The 17802-nt window shown below is 35.3% G+C and overlaps 1 protein-coding gene across 1 annotated transcript in view; it reads right to left on the bottom strand.

Annotated features, from left to right (window-relative positions):
* Positions 1 to 666: 666 nt before the first annotated feature.
* The window catches only part of grin2ca (glutamate receptor, ionotropic, N-methyl D-aspartate 2Ca), a 129601-nt gene continuing 112465 nt past the window's right edge, over positions 667 to 17802 (bottom strand). The window contains exons 8-14 of the mRNA NM_001365787.1: positions 15413 to 15566; positions 12227 to 12352; positions 9452 to 9681; positions 5795 to 5955; positions 5508 to 5695; positions 5201 to 5433; positions 667 to 2868 (exon numbers count right to left, since the gene is read on the bottom strand). Of these exons, the coding sequence (NP_001352716.1) occupies positions 1279 to 2868; positions 5201 to 5433; positions 5508 to 5695; positions 5795 to 5955; positions 9452 to 9681; positions 12227 to 12352; positions 15413 to 15566 (2682 nt within the window). The 3' untranslated portion in view covers positions 667 to 1278. The remainder of the gene's footprint in view (positions 2869 to 5200; positions 5434 to 5507; positions 5696 to 5794; positions 5956 to 9451; positions 9682 to 12226; positions 12353 to 15412; positions 15567 to 17802) is intronic.

The following is a 17802-nucleotide window of genomic DNA, read 5'->3' on the forward strand; positions in this document are numbered from 1 at the left end:
ATGGGGTAAGAAAATTTCTCGAAATACACCAGCCACAACGGCTGGATCACTGCACCCGGAAGAAAGAATATCCATAAATTATTATTATTTTTTTGTCATTATTACAATTTTTTACGACAAACAAACACATTTTAATATATTCATAACGACATTCTCACAGTCCCACAACAGTCTGACACTCGATGACGTGCAAATACCCTGTCAGAAAGTGTAGTGGTTGGCAATGAGCTTTTTACAGTGTCTGCTATAATGTTTATGTTGTTTTTGGTGTGTTTACATAGTTGAATATGGCCACTGTGTTAAATGCACAGTGTTACAAGCTTATTGCCTCCTTATATCGTCATTATAACATGATATTGTTGCCTTACTGGAATAACTACAGCAGTCGAGATTGTCTGATCTCGTATGAAGCATGAGATCACGATGGTGTGTGCAGGTGTTGTAGTGGAGTCCCATTTCTTAGGGGTAAAGAACACTTGATTTTAAGGGCCATGGGGAAGGGGTAGGGGTATAAAAAATAGAATTGGAATTGGGCAATAATAAGCTCCTCTTTTATCTTTGACTTGATTGGTGCAATACATCAAGATCTGAAATTGCTTGAATGTGCAGTTGTTAGTTTAATTCACTAAACTTGTTGCCTTTTGCAAAAGATACAAAGACAGCAGATCTTTTCAAGTGACCCTCAGGCCATCCCATCATTTATTAAACAGTGAAATAGCTGTGGAACTACAGATGTCAAATCAATTCTTCACCATTCATAAAATCAGATCTGAATCACATCGGTGGAGTGACAAAATTGAACAGTTAATGGCTTTCTCAAACCCTGGGTTTAGAAAATTCTTGGAAGACATTTTTGTGGTTCTTCAGATTTAAAATGGTCAAATGCCCTAGCACAAATGAAATCAGATTTTCAGTTCAAACCCTTATGTTCTTAAAGCTGCCTTAAAACATGCTACATCCAATTGTTTGCAGAGAATGAGTATAATTGGTGTAATGGCATTTAAAAACAGTTTAAATTACAATCAATAGTTTACAGAATAAGAACAGTTCATTACGATTTTAACTCATTTTTTTTTTTTATATATATATACTGAAAGAAGTCTCCACAGTAATCACTTGTACATTCCCCCACCCCATCCCTGCTGCCTTAGGGTATTATTGCACTGAGATTATCACCTTAAGTCCACCATTAGTTTTTGCTTGTCTTCATTTAGCACTTCCCAGTGTTTCTCCCTCAATATTTGGGAAAAATGTATCTGGAGTTCTGTTAAAAGGTCTTCAAACCTCTGATTCCAGACTAGACACCCTACCCCAAGGCCGTGGGGCATAGGGACTATGCACGTTCCGTGCTACTAGAACCTGCCTGCGGTCCCTGTGCATGGAAGAGACCGGCACAGTGTGCAATGACCCCTCGTTTGCGCGCCCGCCCCCCTCGTAGCCCCCAACAGCAGTGCTCTGGTATAATACAGGCCTGCTGCCTAACCGGGGCACCAAGGCAGCATTTTCTGGGCAATGAGTAACACATGGAAACAGGTGGCACATGTCTTTGGAATGCTCATGGAAGTGAGCAGGTCCTTGCGGTAGAGGACCCAAGTACACCGGTAGGTCTGTATAAGAGTTCAGATACGTTGAGTAGTGTCCATGTACTAATGTAGACGAGGAGCGCCGCAGGGCTGCCGTATTTTGTAGAATGGCCTCCCGGTATGAAGGAAGGCGGATGGATTTTGAGTATTTGAACTTCTGAGGCTTGTACGGGTAGGAGCCCATGTGCGCTGGGTCCAGATAGGCTGGCTCCACAGCCGCATTGTAGCGAAGGTTGTTACCACCGCTGCCGTACATCTTTGAAGTCTTGGGATTGGTCACCACAACTCGAGGGAACAGATCAGGCATGTTAATGCAGCTGGTAGAAGATGCCGAGGTGGAGGGCTTCTCGTCTATCTGGCGGATCCTGTCACCACCCCATGTGGCCCTGAGAAAAGAGGCGCGACGGTTGAGTTTATCTTTCCCCAAAAGTGGAACGTCATCCATCTCCGGCTCCAGGTACAGCTTGTTGCAGGAGTTGCAGCTAGAGCTGGGCCTCTGAAAGTGGCTCCTCATGCAGGGTGTGGTATGAGAATGGTTTTCCAGAAGATGGTTGCTTTTAAGCTCAGTCAGATTGGACTGGGGAACATCATAGTCGTCCCTCCGTCGGGTTTCTGGAGATGCCGCTACGTAGCTGTGGGACCTCTTTTTGCGACCCAGACCTGCCATGTATTGTTTATGGCTTCCAGAGGGTTCTTGGTGTTCCACAAAGATGTCTGGTACCTGAAAGTCACGGTATGAGACGTAACGAGAGGTAGGGTGGTGACAGGACTGGTCCATGTAGACATGTGGTTTTGGAGCTGTAGGTGGTGGTGGGTCTCTTATGGCAATATGAGGGCTGCTGAGGCTAGATATGGGAAGCGTTCGTTCGTAGATGTGATGGTGACTGGTGCGTGCGGGAAGAGTGTAGCGCAGTGAGGTAGGCCGTGTTCCCACATGAGGCTTCTCCAGCAGGTGCTGAGTCGTGCTGTCCACGTTTTGAGGGTACGGAGAGTGGTTGTCCGTAACACTGGCAATGCAGGGCAAGCGGCCATGGCTGAAGTCGGTTCCAATGAGGCAGGGAGGAAGACTAGTTCTGCCTGACTCTGGATCACGACGACTCCAGTTCTCTATAGTTTTAGTGGCATTGTCCAGGGAGTTTTCCACTCTTGCAGATGAGACTATATCCTTAGCTGTTTGGAGCATCTTTAGCATGTTAGCTTGAGTGTAACTGGTGGTGACATCTGGGTTCTGCATGTTTCCTTTACGGTCTGTGTCCTCCACACCATTGAAGCAGCTGTAGATTCCCTTCAGGAAAGAAATAAGAAAAAAATAAGACTGGGATTTTGCATAGAGAATTACTATTTTCTCCTCATGAGTAAATCTATTCACTATAGTGCATGCAAAATGTATAGAAAACTACGTTGCCACTGTTTTTTTTATTTATTTCAGTTCTAATGAATGGCAATGACTCATAAATAAAGCTTCTACAATTTTGGCTGTGATGACCTAGGTGAAATAAAGTCGTACATGACTCACTTTTACCACATCAAAATTCTATTAGCGGATTTTATGTGTGGTTAATTACCTGGAGAACTCTCAGTGGCTGATAAGATTTTCAAAACTGTTTATCACTATTATAGTTATCTCTGAAAGTACTGTAATTAGCCAAAAGAAAAGTAGCTGCCGATGCGTTTGTAATATTCCACCTTTAAATGAGGTCTTTAGGTTTATTAAGCTTAAGAATGTGATTGAAATGGCTTTGGCAGCTATGTCATAACCTTAAGACCCTAATTTAATTTTAACAGCTTTTCCCTTAACTCTTGGAGCTTTTTCACAGCCTGGATTTCTCTAAAAAACAATTTCACCGCATTTGTTTCTTAAGGATCTTCGAAGGTTTGCTGTACCTTTCTTTGTGCAATGTTCATTTGAACTACATTAATATTGTGCTACATGATCTTAAAAGGCAAATAAACAAGACAAACAGCTGATTTCAAATGACTTATTTTGAGTTAGTTTGCATCTTACAGTAGATAGTCATCAAAAGAAAACTTGTTAACAGTATGGATGCATCAAAATGAAAATTCTACGCCAAAACAGGACAGATTTTTAAACATGTCACTCAATGGGCTCTATCATACACAATAAGGTGCAAGACGTGTTTGGTGCTATTTGTTGCTATTTTCAGAACAACAAAACCCTAACTTTTGCGTTTTGTTGTTTAAATAGCAAATCCATTTGCACCACTTTGTGGACTCTTTTGTATGCTGTTCTGAAAAGGAGGTGTGCTAATTTATTATTATTTTATATATTATTTTCTACATTATATAAACCACTACCTCCATGCCTTCATATTGGGGGTGGGGGCTTTATCCAATTTATTCATAACAATCTGGATTTGTATAATTTTACAATTATTAGTAGCCGTATTTATTTATTAAAACAAATATAAAAATGGATATAATAAGTTTAGATTTTTCCACCTGTTGGGTTTGGAAGATGTATGCATCACCATATGGGGCATAAGAATAGGACGTGTGTTTGGATATAACTAAATTTTTTTACCAAATTTTGTTATAATTGGTCTTCTATTTGTATGCTGGAATATAGATTTATTTAGAAATTATTTATTTAGAATTTATTTAGAATTTCAATTTAGAAAAAGTGTTAAAACAAATCTTTGTGCCTAACAAACAAAAGTAAATATGTCTTTAGTGGAGTGCATATAACACGTTTCCTTATCTATAAAAGTAAAGGAGTAAAGTAAAGTAAAGAGGCTGAATGGAGGAGGCTCGTTCTTTATTCTCATGCTGCAGCTGGTCTGTTTAACTGTTTTCTTGCAAGTGAAGCTTTTCAGTTTTTCCACTGACAAAGTCCGCCATTTAAATACTGTGGCCTATTTGCCACAGTGCGAAGCAACTGGCTATTAAAGAGAATGGGACTCTGCTTGGTTTAATGCATGTTGTGCTTAAAACACACTCATAACTCATTAAGAGAATAAGCACATCCCTGTTCAATCATGGGCCAGGGCACAAATCGTATGCTTTAGACTTTGTGCCTAGATCGTTAAAATAGAGCCCAATAACTTAAATTATACTGTTAAAAAACACAATCCAATAAAATAACAACATTGTATTGTTAATTTCTATTGACAGTGAGTTGAAAGTTGTAGTTTTTCCAGCATTGCCATGACAACACGAAGTAAGAAAAAGTACTACACAGAAATGTCCTGTCGTGGCATTATTTGAGTGGACTTTGCTATTCCAGTGAGCATGTGTTGTTCATGCATAGATAAGTATACATGCAGAATATCCACAAAGTGGAATAGTAACCTAATTTAAACATTAACTGCAGTGTGCATACAAGCTAGTTGCTAGTGCACTCTGCTGCTCTTGCCCTTTGATTGGCTTAACATTAAACTGCCCTTGCTTGGCACAAGCCATTGAAATGAATGGGTTTCATAGCATAGTACTTTCCAAGTCCAGTGTGCCTCTTTTTGTGTTTTTGGCTGTTTCTTTCAGACAAAACTCTAAGATGCCATTTTCTGCATATGATTTTTGACAGCGGAAAATTCTGTGCACCCCTAGTATCCCTATTTAAAATGTATTTCTTTTAAAAGTATACATCATATGAAACTTACCCTGCTAATGGCGAGCAAGAAGTCCAATCGCTCAGACTTGCGGACTGAATGCCGCAGCTTCCAGTACAGTAGATGTTCCCAGGCAAAGACCAGCAGACTGAGACCCATAGCCACCAGAAGCATGTAAAACACTCCAGCCATGTTGTCAATGTCCAGCTTAGAGCTCATCACCTCCTTCTTCTCATTACGACAGATCCCAGTGAGCCACACCGTCTGCAGCTTCTGAGTGTCACCTGTGATAAATAATATATTTGGGTCAGATTTGTGAAGCAGAGCTCCTCTAGCAAAAGTAAGTTTCTGAAGTTACCGTCAGCAAGGAACTGGAGAAGAGCGAGGTCAATCGGCCGCTTCCATCGAGATTCTTTCTGAAGGGCGATACCGTAGCCTGTCGTAGCAAACACCTTCCCGCTACCAATGGTCACCAATTTACACCCTTCATCTTTACCGGCCATGTAGTTAAGCACGGCTGCATCATATATGAAGGCATCCAGCTTGCTGTTAACAATACAAAAACAACAACAGAATGTATAAATGCTAATACATCAGGGAAGGATTTGTTTTAGAGTTTCAGGTGAGAATTTACAGTAAACGCACCCAGTTTTGAGGCTGTTGAGAGCATCCTCCACACCTTTTTGGTTGTATTTAACCATGTGGGAATGCATTTCGGGATAATTGCTCCTTATGTTTCGTTCCGTGCTGCCATTGGGCACAGTCCCAAACCGGAATGGGGGATATTGGTCCTGCGGTTTCTGGAACTAAAAGGCAGCATTTCAACAAGTTAGCATGTTTAAATTAAACTTCATGAACAAATCACAGTCTGAGTGGAAGAAATAAATCTGAGTAACTTGGTTAAGGATTAGAGCATTTTAATAGATTCCTGCTCCGCTAGATATGCCAGTAATGGCTTTTTTTGCATGGGAAAGCTACGCTGCTGGAAAGTGTGATTGATTTTTCTTTAAGCTGGATTTCTGCATGGGAATTTATTGTAGGGTTCAGCCTTTGTCTTCGGCCTGTTCCAAGGATTCTCACGATTCTGTATCTGCAAACGCCACATTAAATACAACATAAATCCAAGTGGGAATATGACTAAAATTAATCCTCAGGAAGAAAGCAGAAAAATGGCTGCAGTGATAAAACTCAGACCAAAGCCTATTGGGTCATCAAAGCTCTTTTTCTGTGCTTCTCAGTCAATTAATTTCTAAGCTCTGATCAAATTCTAACATTTGAACTTCAGATTGTCCTCACGAAGACGAGAAATTATCTCAGCTGCCTGGCCAAACATCCGAGCACTTTCAGGATCACTCCTCAATTAGGTTTTTATAAATGTGATTCCAGCCATGTTAATTAAGGGCCGTTAATGCAATATCAAATAAATGTAATACAGCCACTAAGACAGCACTTCAGAACGCAAGGCATGAATAATTGTGCCGCAATGTAGGTAACCTTGCTTGTGTGAATGAAGGAGATCAGTCTCCGAGGAGCAGGTGGACGTGATTGTATTCTGGTTGAGCGCATGTGACAGACTCCAGTGTCAGTGAATACCTCATAATGAGTGTGCTTGCTGGTGTCTAAGGGAAGACAGCATAAGTGTTGTCTTTCATCTGTCCTGTGGCCCTGACCACACTTGAAGTTTATTGCTTAAAAGAAGTAGGCATTTCTTTTAGATCAGAGATGCCCAAACTAAGGCCCGTGGGCCGAAGTTGGCCTGTGGTAACCTTTGATTTGGCCCGCCATCCTATCTGAGTAGAGAGGAAGAATGATAGGGATGGTTTAGAGATTGTCATTTCAAACCTAATTTAACCTTTGTCTGTTTATTTTATTGTTAAAAGCTAACCCAAAGTAACGTTTCAATCAAATGGTGTAAATGAATCAGATTTTGTTTAAATGTACACACTGCCTTGATTTGTCCTCTTAACGACAAAGGCAGATTCTGCTTGACTTGTAAACTCCATTGTGTTTAATGTGATTGTTTACGGTTATATTGCAATAGATTATCATTTTAAATGTTATACTGCATTAAGTATTACATATTAAAGTAATGTTTTCCAATAAATTAAGAAATTACCCATGGCAAGAGCATGTGAGAGAAGTAGTGTGTCCAAACATGAAGTATTTATAAAGAGTATGTGAAAAAGTACCAAGGTGACCTAGTGTAAATACAATGGACACGCTACTATCCCAAGGCCACAAGGGGGGATTTATGAATAGCTGTAAAGCAAAGTAATGTATGTACAGTTCAAGTCTGAATTATTAACCCCTTGTATATTTTTTCCCAATTTCTGTTCAACAGAAAGAAGATTTGTTCAGCACATTTCAAAACATAATGATTTTAACTAATTTCTAACAACTGATTCCTTTTATCTTTGCCATGATGACAGTAAATAACATTTTACTAGATATTTGTCAAGATATTAGTATTCAGTTTGAAGTGACATTTCTGTAGACAGTCGAAAAAAATGCTAGAGGGGGCATAAGTTAAAATATGATATTATAATATAGACCTTAAAATAGTTTTAAAAAATTAAAACTGCTTTCATTTTAGCCTAAATAAAACAAATAAGACTTTCCCCAGAGGAAAATAGGAAATACTGTGAAAAATTCCTAGCTCTGTTAAACATTATTTGGGAAATATTTTAAAAAGAAAATAAATAACCAGAATGGCTGCGTCCAAAATTGCCTACTACTCAGGAGGTACTGCATTTAAATTTAAACGTACTACTCGACCGTTAGAAAAGTACGTTCTTTACAGTATGATTGTGAGTAGTATGAGTGGAACTAGGACGTACATCCATAATTTTTTCCTTCCTTCCTTCCTTACTTACTTACTTGCTTGCTCGGAAATACTGTTGTCATATTACAATTACTTGGAAAAAGTCTTTCAAATTGTATTTATTCATTAATTTTTTCTTAAAGTTCAGCTTATGTTTCGCATTTCTGCTTGTGTGAAAAAAGAAGCAACCAGTGTTTGATATAAATAAATATTACTACTACAAACACAACCACACTAAACTGCCGCTATCAAAGTTCACCAAAATCGAAAGCAGCAGAGTGATCTGTCTGTGATATTCTCGCCCGCTGGCTATTTTCCCCTTCAGGCGTTTTTGTTCTGCGTGCAATGCCTCGCAGGCACACTTGTTAATCTGAATCCTACAAAAAAATAAATAAATAAACATCTTGCCGTCGATGTCTAATTCCCTGCTAGTCAACCTGTGTGGCTCTGTAATGACTGGTGGAGATTCAAGTATCACTTTGTATTCAGAATTGCTCTTTAACAGTTTCCATCTGAAGCTTGTCAGCTGTAACAGCTTTCTTTATCATCGCAAAACGCTTCACCTTCATGTGTCCCTGCTAAGCTTACTGTTTTAAATAACAGTTCCACACAATTATCTAGGAAAGATAAATAGTTAAAGGCATCCCATCCTGCATAGGATGTCAACTTATGTCAGATTAGCGTTGTACCCCAATGTCGTGGGACATTGCATTTTGTTGAAATGAAAACCGGGTTGACAATGTCAAACGTCAGACAGATGTTGTATTTACTTTCCAACATAACTTAAAAACAATGAAATATCAACATCTAATGATGTTACAATACTAATGATGTGCTTCGGCTCCCCACAGTCCAAAGGCACGAGGTATAGGTGAATTGGGTAAGCTAAATTGTCCGTAGTGTATGGGTTTGTGCGTGAATGAGAGAGTGTATGGGTGTTTCTCAGCCCTGGGTTGCGGCTGGAAGGGCACCCGTTGTGTAAAATATATGGTGGAATAGTTGGTGGTTCATTCCACTGTGGTGACCCCTGATTTATAAGGGACTACTATTTTTTATGTTACTTTAACTTAATTTAATAAGTTAATCAGGTTCAATTATGTCTTTGAAATTATACAATGTTTTAGTCTGTGTGACTGATGTATGTTGAGATGACTAGAAAAGTTAATTTGATTTAACTACAAAAATTAAGTCAGCAAGCATTTATTAAAGTGAAAAAACTAAAATTCCAAACCATTTCCTAGATTTACACCTCTTTGTCATGTTGGCAACATCTAAAACTGGCTTAATATTTCAAATAGTCAATTAATGTCTCTTTAAAGTTACACAAATTAGCGATTAGCGTCACGGCATTCCATCATGCCAGTGCAACCATATATCATATCAGCGTGAAACTGCCTTGTAGTTCAGCCTGGTGATGAGTTTAATTAAAACCGCTGCCCTTGAATGGCCACTTGGCTGTGAGAGACTCTGGCAGCTCTTACCTTCTTGTCACTGAGTCCAGAAACCGTGTCAATGTACTGCTCCTGGATCATGAAGGCTGCCAGGTTGGCTGTGTAACTTGCCAGGAAGATCACAGCAAAGAAGGCCCACACCAGCACCATTATCTTGCTGGTGGTGCCTTTGGGGTTTTCGATGGGCACTGAGTTGTTGAAGACGATCCCCCACAGCAGCCAGACCGACTTCCCAATGGTGAACGTCGGACCACCTGGATCTGAAATGGAAGTCATGACATACAGTTGAGGGTAAATTTATTAGCCCTTCTCTGAAATATTTATTCTGTTAAAAAACATGTTTCTCAAATGATTTTTAATGGAGCTAGGATACTTTCAAAGTATTTTCGCTAAGTTTTTTTTTCTTCAGGAGAAAGTCTTATTTGTTTTATTTCAGCTAGAATAAAAGCAGTTTTTAGTAAAAAAAAAAAAAAAAAACATTTTAAGGTCTAAATTATTAGCCCCCTAAAACAATAACTTTTTCGATTGTCTACAGAACAAACGTAGAGTTAAAGTCAGAATTATTAGCCCCCCTGAATTTTGTTTTAATTTTGTCAATTTCTGTTTAACGAAGAGAAGATTTTTTTTCAACACATTTATGAACAGATTTAATGACTCATTTCGTATAATTGATTTATTTTATCTTTACTGTAGTAATGAAAATTATCATATACATTTGTTCATATGGCAAAACAATTATATATATATATATATATATATATATATATATATATATATATATATATATATATATATATATATATATATATATATATATATATATATTTTTTTTTTTTTTTTTTTTTATTTATTTTTTTTTTATTTATTTATTTATTACCCAAGGAAGGTCCATACTGACTCCAAATGCAGAGACTGATTAGATCAGGACCTGGTGTGTGGACTTTGGGGGGTTTACAATGTGGTCACATGTTGATTGGTCAGTTTAAATGTCTCAGTATTTGGACATTGGTCACATGGTCAAGAAAGAGACTCTCTGCTCTGTCTCTTTTCCTGGTCTTTTCTTTTCTTTCTCCCCTGCGATGCTCTACTGCTCTCAGGCTCTCTTCGAGGCCTACTTACTCTCTTCGTCTCTCTCTCCCTCCCTGTCTCACTCTTTCAGGTAACTTTATTTCTTACATTTAAGCTGGGTACAGTTATTATTATGTTTTTAGCATTTCATGTTTATCATTTTAGACAGTTATTTGTAACTAATTCAGTTGTAACCATTGAAAGTTATTGTCATTAAATCCTTTCATTATCAAGTATTTGTGAGTTACTTTTGTTTTAACATCAACATTTAATTGATCCATATTTCAATACAATACAATCATATAATAGCATCGCTCTCCCACATTTATAGCTATTATAACTGCCCTTATTTATGCTTTTGGTATAAGATTGCAGAAGAATAGTTTGACTAGAATGTACAGTTTTTTTACCACCATACTGATAACTTTTCAGTCATTCGGCAAAACTACAGTTCGAACTGCTGTGGTTAAAACCCATTCTTCCATAACCATGATGACAGCACAACATATTTGACTAGATATTTTTCAAGACACTTTTGTACAGCTTAAAGTGACATTTAAAGGCTTAACTAGGTTAATTAGGTCAACTAGGCAGGTTAGGGTAATTAGGCATGTTATTGTAATATGATGGTTTGATCTGTAGACTATTGAAAAAATATATAGCTTAAAGGGGCTAATAATTTTGACCTTAACATGTTTTTTTAAAGAATTAAAAACTGCTTTTATTCTAGCCAAAATAAAACAAATAAGACTTTCTCCAGAAGAAAAAAAAACTTTCAGACATACTGTGAAATTTCCTTGCTCTGTTAAACATCATTTGGGAAAAAAAAAGTATATATATATATATATATATATATATATATATATATATATATATATATATATATATATATATATATATATATATATATATATATATATAAAGTCAAAGGGGGGCTAATTAATCTGACTTCAACTGTGCATCACAAAATTTCTGACTTTTTAAGCATTCAGGCCATTCATTTACTTGTGTTTTAAAAGCCTAAAAATATAACTTGTGCATCTTAGTGCTAAATAACAATATGTAAACTACAAAAACATAAGTTGGTAAAAATGTTGACATAGTACAAGAAAATTGCACAAATATTGTAATGCATGGGCAAAACTGAAATATCAGGCATTTTAAAGTGATGTAGAATGCAATACTCAATGTATGCATTATTGGCCTTATTTTGTACATAAGAGCGGGTGCAGCCATTGGAATCTTTCTGGCTCAGGACTTCCGGTTTCATTCACTTCCATTGATTTTTATACATTAAAAACAGTATGTTTTGCTGCTTGATGTTACAAAAGGATCTGTTCTTGTTATATTATTCTACTTTTTAAATATAGTTGTGAACACTTGTTTGGGTTTATTATTCCTCATCATTTCTTCTATAGGCGACTGAATGGAAAGTACTAAAACAATGGCAAAATTTAGCGCACTTTCGCATTGCACAATTACGTCAATACTGAGAGTTTTTGAAAGTTAAAAAACGTGACTGGAAATTAATCTGACAATTTTGCCGTCTGTAAGTAAAGCTACTCGGAAGCGCAACGAAAAGTTTTTAGTACATCACTGTCTTGTAATTGAACGTAAGTCTAGAGCTCAGTTTATTTACCTGTGCTTCAAAAACACAGTTGTGTAGGTTTTCTCAGTCAAAGCTGTGGTGTTTGTGTGTGCTCGTCTGTCTGTGGTCGGGAAGTGCGTCAGACTGACCTTTGGCACTGACCAGGCTGCGGTTGTAGCCCACAGGACTGCAGTATTCAAACACAAACACCGTCACTGCCACGACCGTAAGACACATGACGAACATCATGACCCACACCGCTGGGCTGTAGGGCTCTGAGGAAGAAAAACAAATGACCACGTTCACAAATCACAACTTGTTTTTTTTTAGCTCTCGTACATGCAAAATGAAGTAGAAATAAGCCAACAATTCATATATATGCCCCTAAACATGGGAAACCATACATCTTCACTGTAAAAATGCTGGGTTCCATGCGATCCTTTCATGTCATCCCAATTCAAATCGATCAAGATAACTTTTTATTTTTTTATTTTTTTTACAATTTTAAGTTGATTTAACATGAAAACTATTAAGTTCTCCCTCCCAAAACTTAAAAATTATGTTGTTTCAGCTTATTTTAAACTGGCAGCAAAAAATAAATAAATAAATAAATAAATAAATAAATAAATAAATAAATAAATAAATAAATAAATAAATAAATAAATAAATAAATAAAAATAAATCATCTTGTTTTTAGCCAGAATATATTTTACTGGTCACACTTTATTTTGATGGTCCATTTGATGAATTTAAGCTACATTGCATCTAAATGCCAACTAATTATCATTAGATTATAAGTAGACTGTTAGGTTGGGGTTAGTGTTGAGTTAGTGTAAGTTGACATGTACTTGCAAAGTTTCTTATAGTCAGTTAAATGTCTGTTGAAGGAGCATATTAACAGATATTAAGCAGACAGTCTACTAATACTCAAATGGACCATCAAAGTAAAGTGTTACCATTTTTTCAAGATACCAGGGTTTCTGGAAAGCTTGTTTATGTGCAAAAGGATTTCTGGGGTGGCTAACAGACCATATCTGTAAAAATGGAAAAGTGTCGTCAAAGATTTAAGATTCTCAAAGCAACACTAATGCTGTGCCTAAACTTCCCTGAAACTTAAATGATATAAACAAAATAAATAAAATCATTAAAATAATGATTGTTGAATGTTACATTAGTTAAGCTAAAATAGAAACCATAAATCAACATGTTAAATATTTCTGAACATTAATGTAAATCTTCTTTTAACATTAAATGTTTTGCCTAACATTAATTGAAAACTGTTATTGTTAGGGATGCTCTGATCAGGATTTTTGCAGCCGATACTGAGTAGCGATTCGTTGTCATGGTTATCGGCCAATATATGATACTTAAGTGGAGATCTCTCCTTACCTAAGAAAATAAATGAAGGATGTTGCATATAATCCCTCAAACATGTCTCTTTTAGCTATTTCAAGAGTTTACACTTAGATAATGCTTGACTATTTTAGCAGGTTTAGCATGCTGTCCCGGAAGAGAACCCTGAGCTCGGAGATAGATGAGCCCAAAGCTCCTGCCTGGTTAATAAGCATTAGTAGGGATACGAGATCAGGTAGTTCTTGATAATTTCCCAAGAAGAGAAGGGGATGAATGGGGGGGTCTTCCAAAATGAAGATGAGGAATGAAGTTTAGGCTGGATTTTTTAATTAAATTTGGAATGATCCGATTGGCTAGTTAGTGATTAGTGATAGGGATCAGCTGCAGTCAATACTATCACATGCTCCTCTCGAAATTAGTTTGTGAAACTTCACTTAGTGTGGACATATCATGGGCAAAAGCTGCTTACAGAGAATATGATCAAAAAAATTGGTAAGAATAATGACTAACAAAGCAATTTAGATACGTTGCAAGAATTCAACATGTCTCAATGAAGAAAAAGTTTGGGGCGCATACTTAATGCATAAGAATTAAATTTGTTTAAAATTTAAAAAATAATCATTTAAACTTTTTTTTTATTTCAATAAAATTTTCAGCCAGGTTTTAGTGAACTTGCAGTATTGTCAAAAACACAGAACCTTTAGTTCTTATATATGTCAAAAGGCCTAAATACATGCAAGGCCCTTCCAATATTTTACTTTCCATCTGGCACGTCTGGTTCCTCTGCATGTAAACTTGTAAACAAACACCTGTGCTCGGTTCATGTGATTGGCCAGATTGGTGAGTACCTATCGCATCATAAAATATGATTATTGGCCGATGCCGATCCTTAGCCGATCGATTGGAGCATGCCTAAATATTGCTGTTATTTTTTTACAAACTGGGCTGCAAACTATTTTTATTGTTTATTTATTTAAAATGTTTGTTTTTTCTATACTAAAACTAAAATTACAAAACTGAAATTTACCAAAATAAATACAAATATTTAAGTGTACAAAAGTAAAAATGAACTGGGAAATTAATTAAATTGGTAAAAATAGAATATACAGCAGTGAAAACTCGAAGTAAATCAAAAATGCTTTTAAGAATTGTCTTTGAACTATAATAGGTGTTGTTTAGTAGTTTTAGGACGGCTTTTATGAAAGGTGATGATCCACTTCAAATGCTGAGTACTGTATATAGAGCTAAAAATAATTATACATATTTAAATATTCAAAGAAAAAAGCACACACCTAGAAATGACTAAAGTTTAAATGAAAATGGAAGCTGAATAAATAGAGAAAAAAATTCAAAATCAATAAAAATATGATAGTATGTTTTAGTATTACTAAAATAACACTGTTTTGAAGATGCAACTATTGATTAGAATTTTTAGTAAAAGTATATAACATAAAATAACTAATACACTCCTAACTGTGGAATGAATCCGGTCCACATCCAATCATTTTTTTCCAAATTTATTAGCACAACTTAATTAAAACAGAACTTTTATGAGAGCTTGAAACATGTATGCAATTTAGAAACAGTAACACGTGTGATTGGAGGATTAATTAGCAATTACTGTCAAGTTTGGCTTTATTTTAAATAATTATACATGAAATGTTGTTTAGTGTAAAACTGCACTATTACATTTGACATATTTTAGCTGTGAAAACATGACTAATTGTACTGTTTGTCTGTTTACAATATGTATTTGAGCGATGTAAGGTTTATAAATACAGCAAATTTAGATATATGCATTAGGCAGGCACTTTTATTCTATTGTATTGGAGTTAAATTTTTCATCCATTCTTATTTTCTTTAGGAATCAATCCTAATGTACAACTGTGGCATTTGTAATAAGCTGCAGGAAATATGAAATGTCATACAGTCCACTATATTAATAGTGCTAATTTAGTCATTTGTCCAATAGTGTTTCTCACCCAAGAAGGCTGAAGGAGACACAGTTCCATTGCTTCTGGCCACCATCACACTGATGCCCGTCTCCACGAACGGCACAGAGAAGTCAATGATCTCTGAACGCTCCTCATTTATAGTCAAAGAGCCGATGGCCATGTCTGCTCGCTTATAAAACACCTGAGACACAACACAAAGAAATCTGCTGTAAATTCACTGTTCAAAAATATATTACATTTAATGTAATCAGTAGTACAATCTAGTAGTAAAAAAAATACTTTATCTACTTTCTAAAATGTCACATTTAATTGTTTCAGTCTGGCATGAAAATAGCTTCTGCATATATTTTTTGTTATAGATTTTCATTTATTTATATATAATACTAGGAGGTTAGTGAGATATTATAAAAATAAACAACTAAGTAAAAGTGATAAACGATAACAATACAATAAATAAACATTTTATTTATGTAAGAAAATAGATGTATATAAAATTTAAATAGAAATTCTGATTAATTAACAAATAAATATGATTAATTAGGTTTCAAGTAAAACAAATATGACTAAAATCAGATAACAATGATTGATAAGAATTATATAAACACAAAAGAATAAATTAAAACAATTAATGCATCATTTACATTATAAAAGATTGCAATAAATTATTTAAACTAAATTAGATAAAAAAATATATTTTAAGTATGATTATAAAATAGAAATTAATTAGTCAAATAAATAAAAATACTAACACAAATACATATGATTAAATAGTTTGAATTATTGACTAAATTAAATGAAATGAAAATAATTATATATATATATATATATATATATATATATATATATATATATATATATATATATATATATATATATATATATATATATATATATATATATTACCATTATATCCCGCTATCATCCAGTTTACTGTAAGTGTTTTCCCGTATTTCTTCCGTATTTGTAATATTTCGATGAAAAGTTAAAGTAGCATCAAAGAGCAAATCTCAAATGTGATATAATTGCAAGAGCTGTTCAAGAGAATATGCTTTCGCTTTGTATTGACTTGAAAGGAAGTTGAAATTAATTTTAAACAGCTGCATTTACTTCCTTTCCATTAAAGCTCTGCGTCGATCCTTGCCCTTCCGCAACCTGTGAATCAGTCCATTCATGTATCGGTGCTGACAGATGTACACACTCCATTTAAACACACTGTTCCCAGATCAGCTTCTGTAGCGAAAGTGGACACTCTTGGATTTGGGTGTGTTTTTAAACAGACAAATACACTTAATAATATGTAAAAATGTCCATCCATATCGTTAATCATAGATTATAGAGTGCATTTTTAACCCTCTACTGCACGGTGTAACCATATGGTAACATGATTACCATGGTAACATTCCCTGCCACTGTTTCTTTAAGACCAACATATTATTATTATTTTTTTTTGGAAAGAGTAGACCTTAGACTAGTCAACGATGTGCTTTGGTTAAGTCACATGACATCCAGTGTTTTTCTGTAGCACGATTTCTGACAGACTGGCGTTTATTGTGAGCAGTTGCTAAATGTAAACATAAATGTTATTAAAAACAAAGGATCAAATTATGTCAGATCCACAAAAAAATCTGAAACATTACCTCCAGTAAGTTATGATGACATATTCACAACTCAAAATGTTTTAAATCAAATTAGAATTTTGTAAATCAATAAAATGTGTTCGTTAACAAATTGCAAAACTGTGCAATAGTGGAACATGCAATATTGCAATGGGTTAGCTAGCTAGCAAGGTCAGCTGTGAACTTTTAAGTTGTAACAGTAACAACATGAATGCTAGAAATATAATGTTGATTAGTTGTATGGTAATGGCATTTGCATTATGGATAAAATCTAGTTTTATTGGCAATACTACTTTTGAATAGATATCAATACAGGGAACGGTGTATTAGCGAGCACCACCATGTTCTATGGTAATTTAAAGAAGAAAAGGACAGAACTGGCTCTTCTTGCAGATGAAAGTGAGGGTGAGATGGGTTTTAGTGACCATGAGAATGATGCAGACTGGACATTTGATAGAGACAGTTCAGGTAAGTTAGCTCAGATGCGGATAAGACAGGCGTAGTATAGTATATAGTATAATATATATGAACAATGTTAGCTAGTAGCTTCATTATCATATTTCAGAAAAAAATTATATTTACTGTATGTTGTATATATGATAATACAATATTATGATTGTTTTCAATAATATTCAGCAAAATATATATATATATATATATATATATATATATATATATATATATATATATATATATATATATATATATAAATGAAAGCTGTTGGAATGAGTTGTGGTAAAGTATGTATAAGGTGTCATTTATAAGTTCTGTGTTAAAGCTCATAATGCTGCAACACTAATT

This window comes from Danio rerio, chromosome 3 (genome assembly GCF_049306965.1).
Source record: "Danio rerio strain Tuebingen ecotype United States chromosome 3, GRCz12tu, whole genome shotgun sequence".
NCBI classification, from domain to species: domain Eukaryota; kingdom Metazoa; phylum Chordata; class Actinopteri; order Cypriniformes; family Danionidae; genus Danio; species Danio rerio.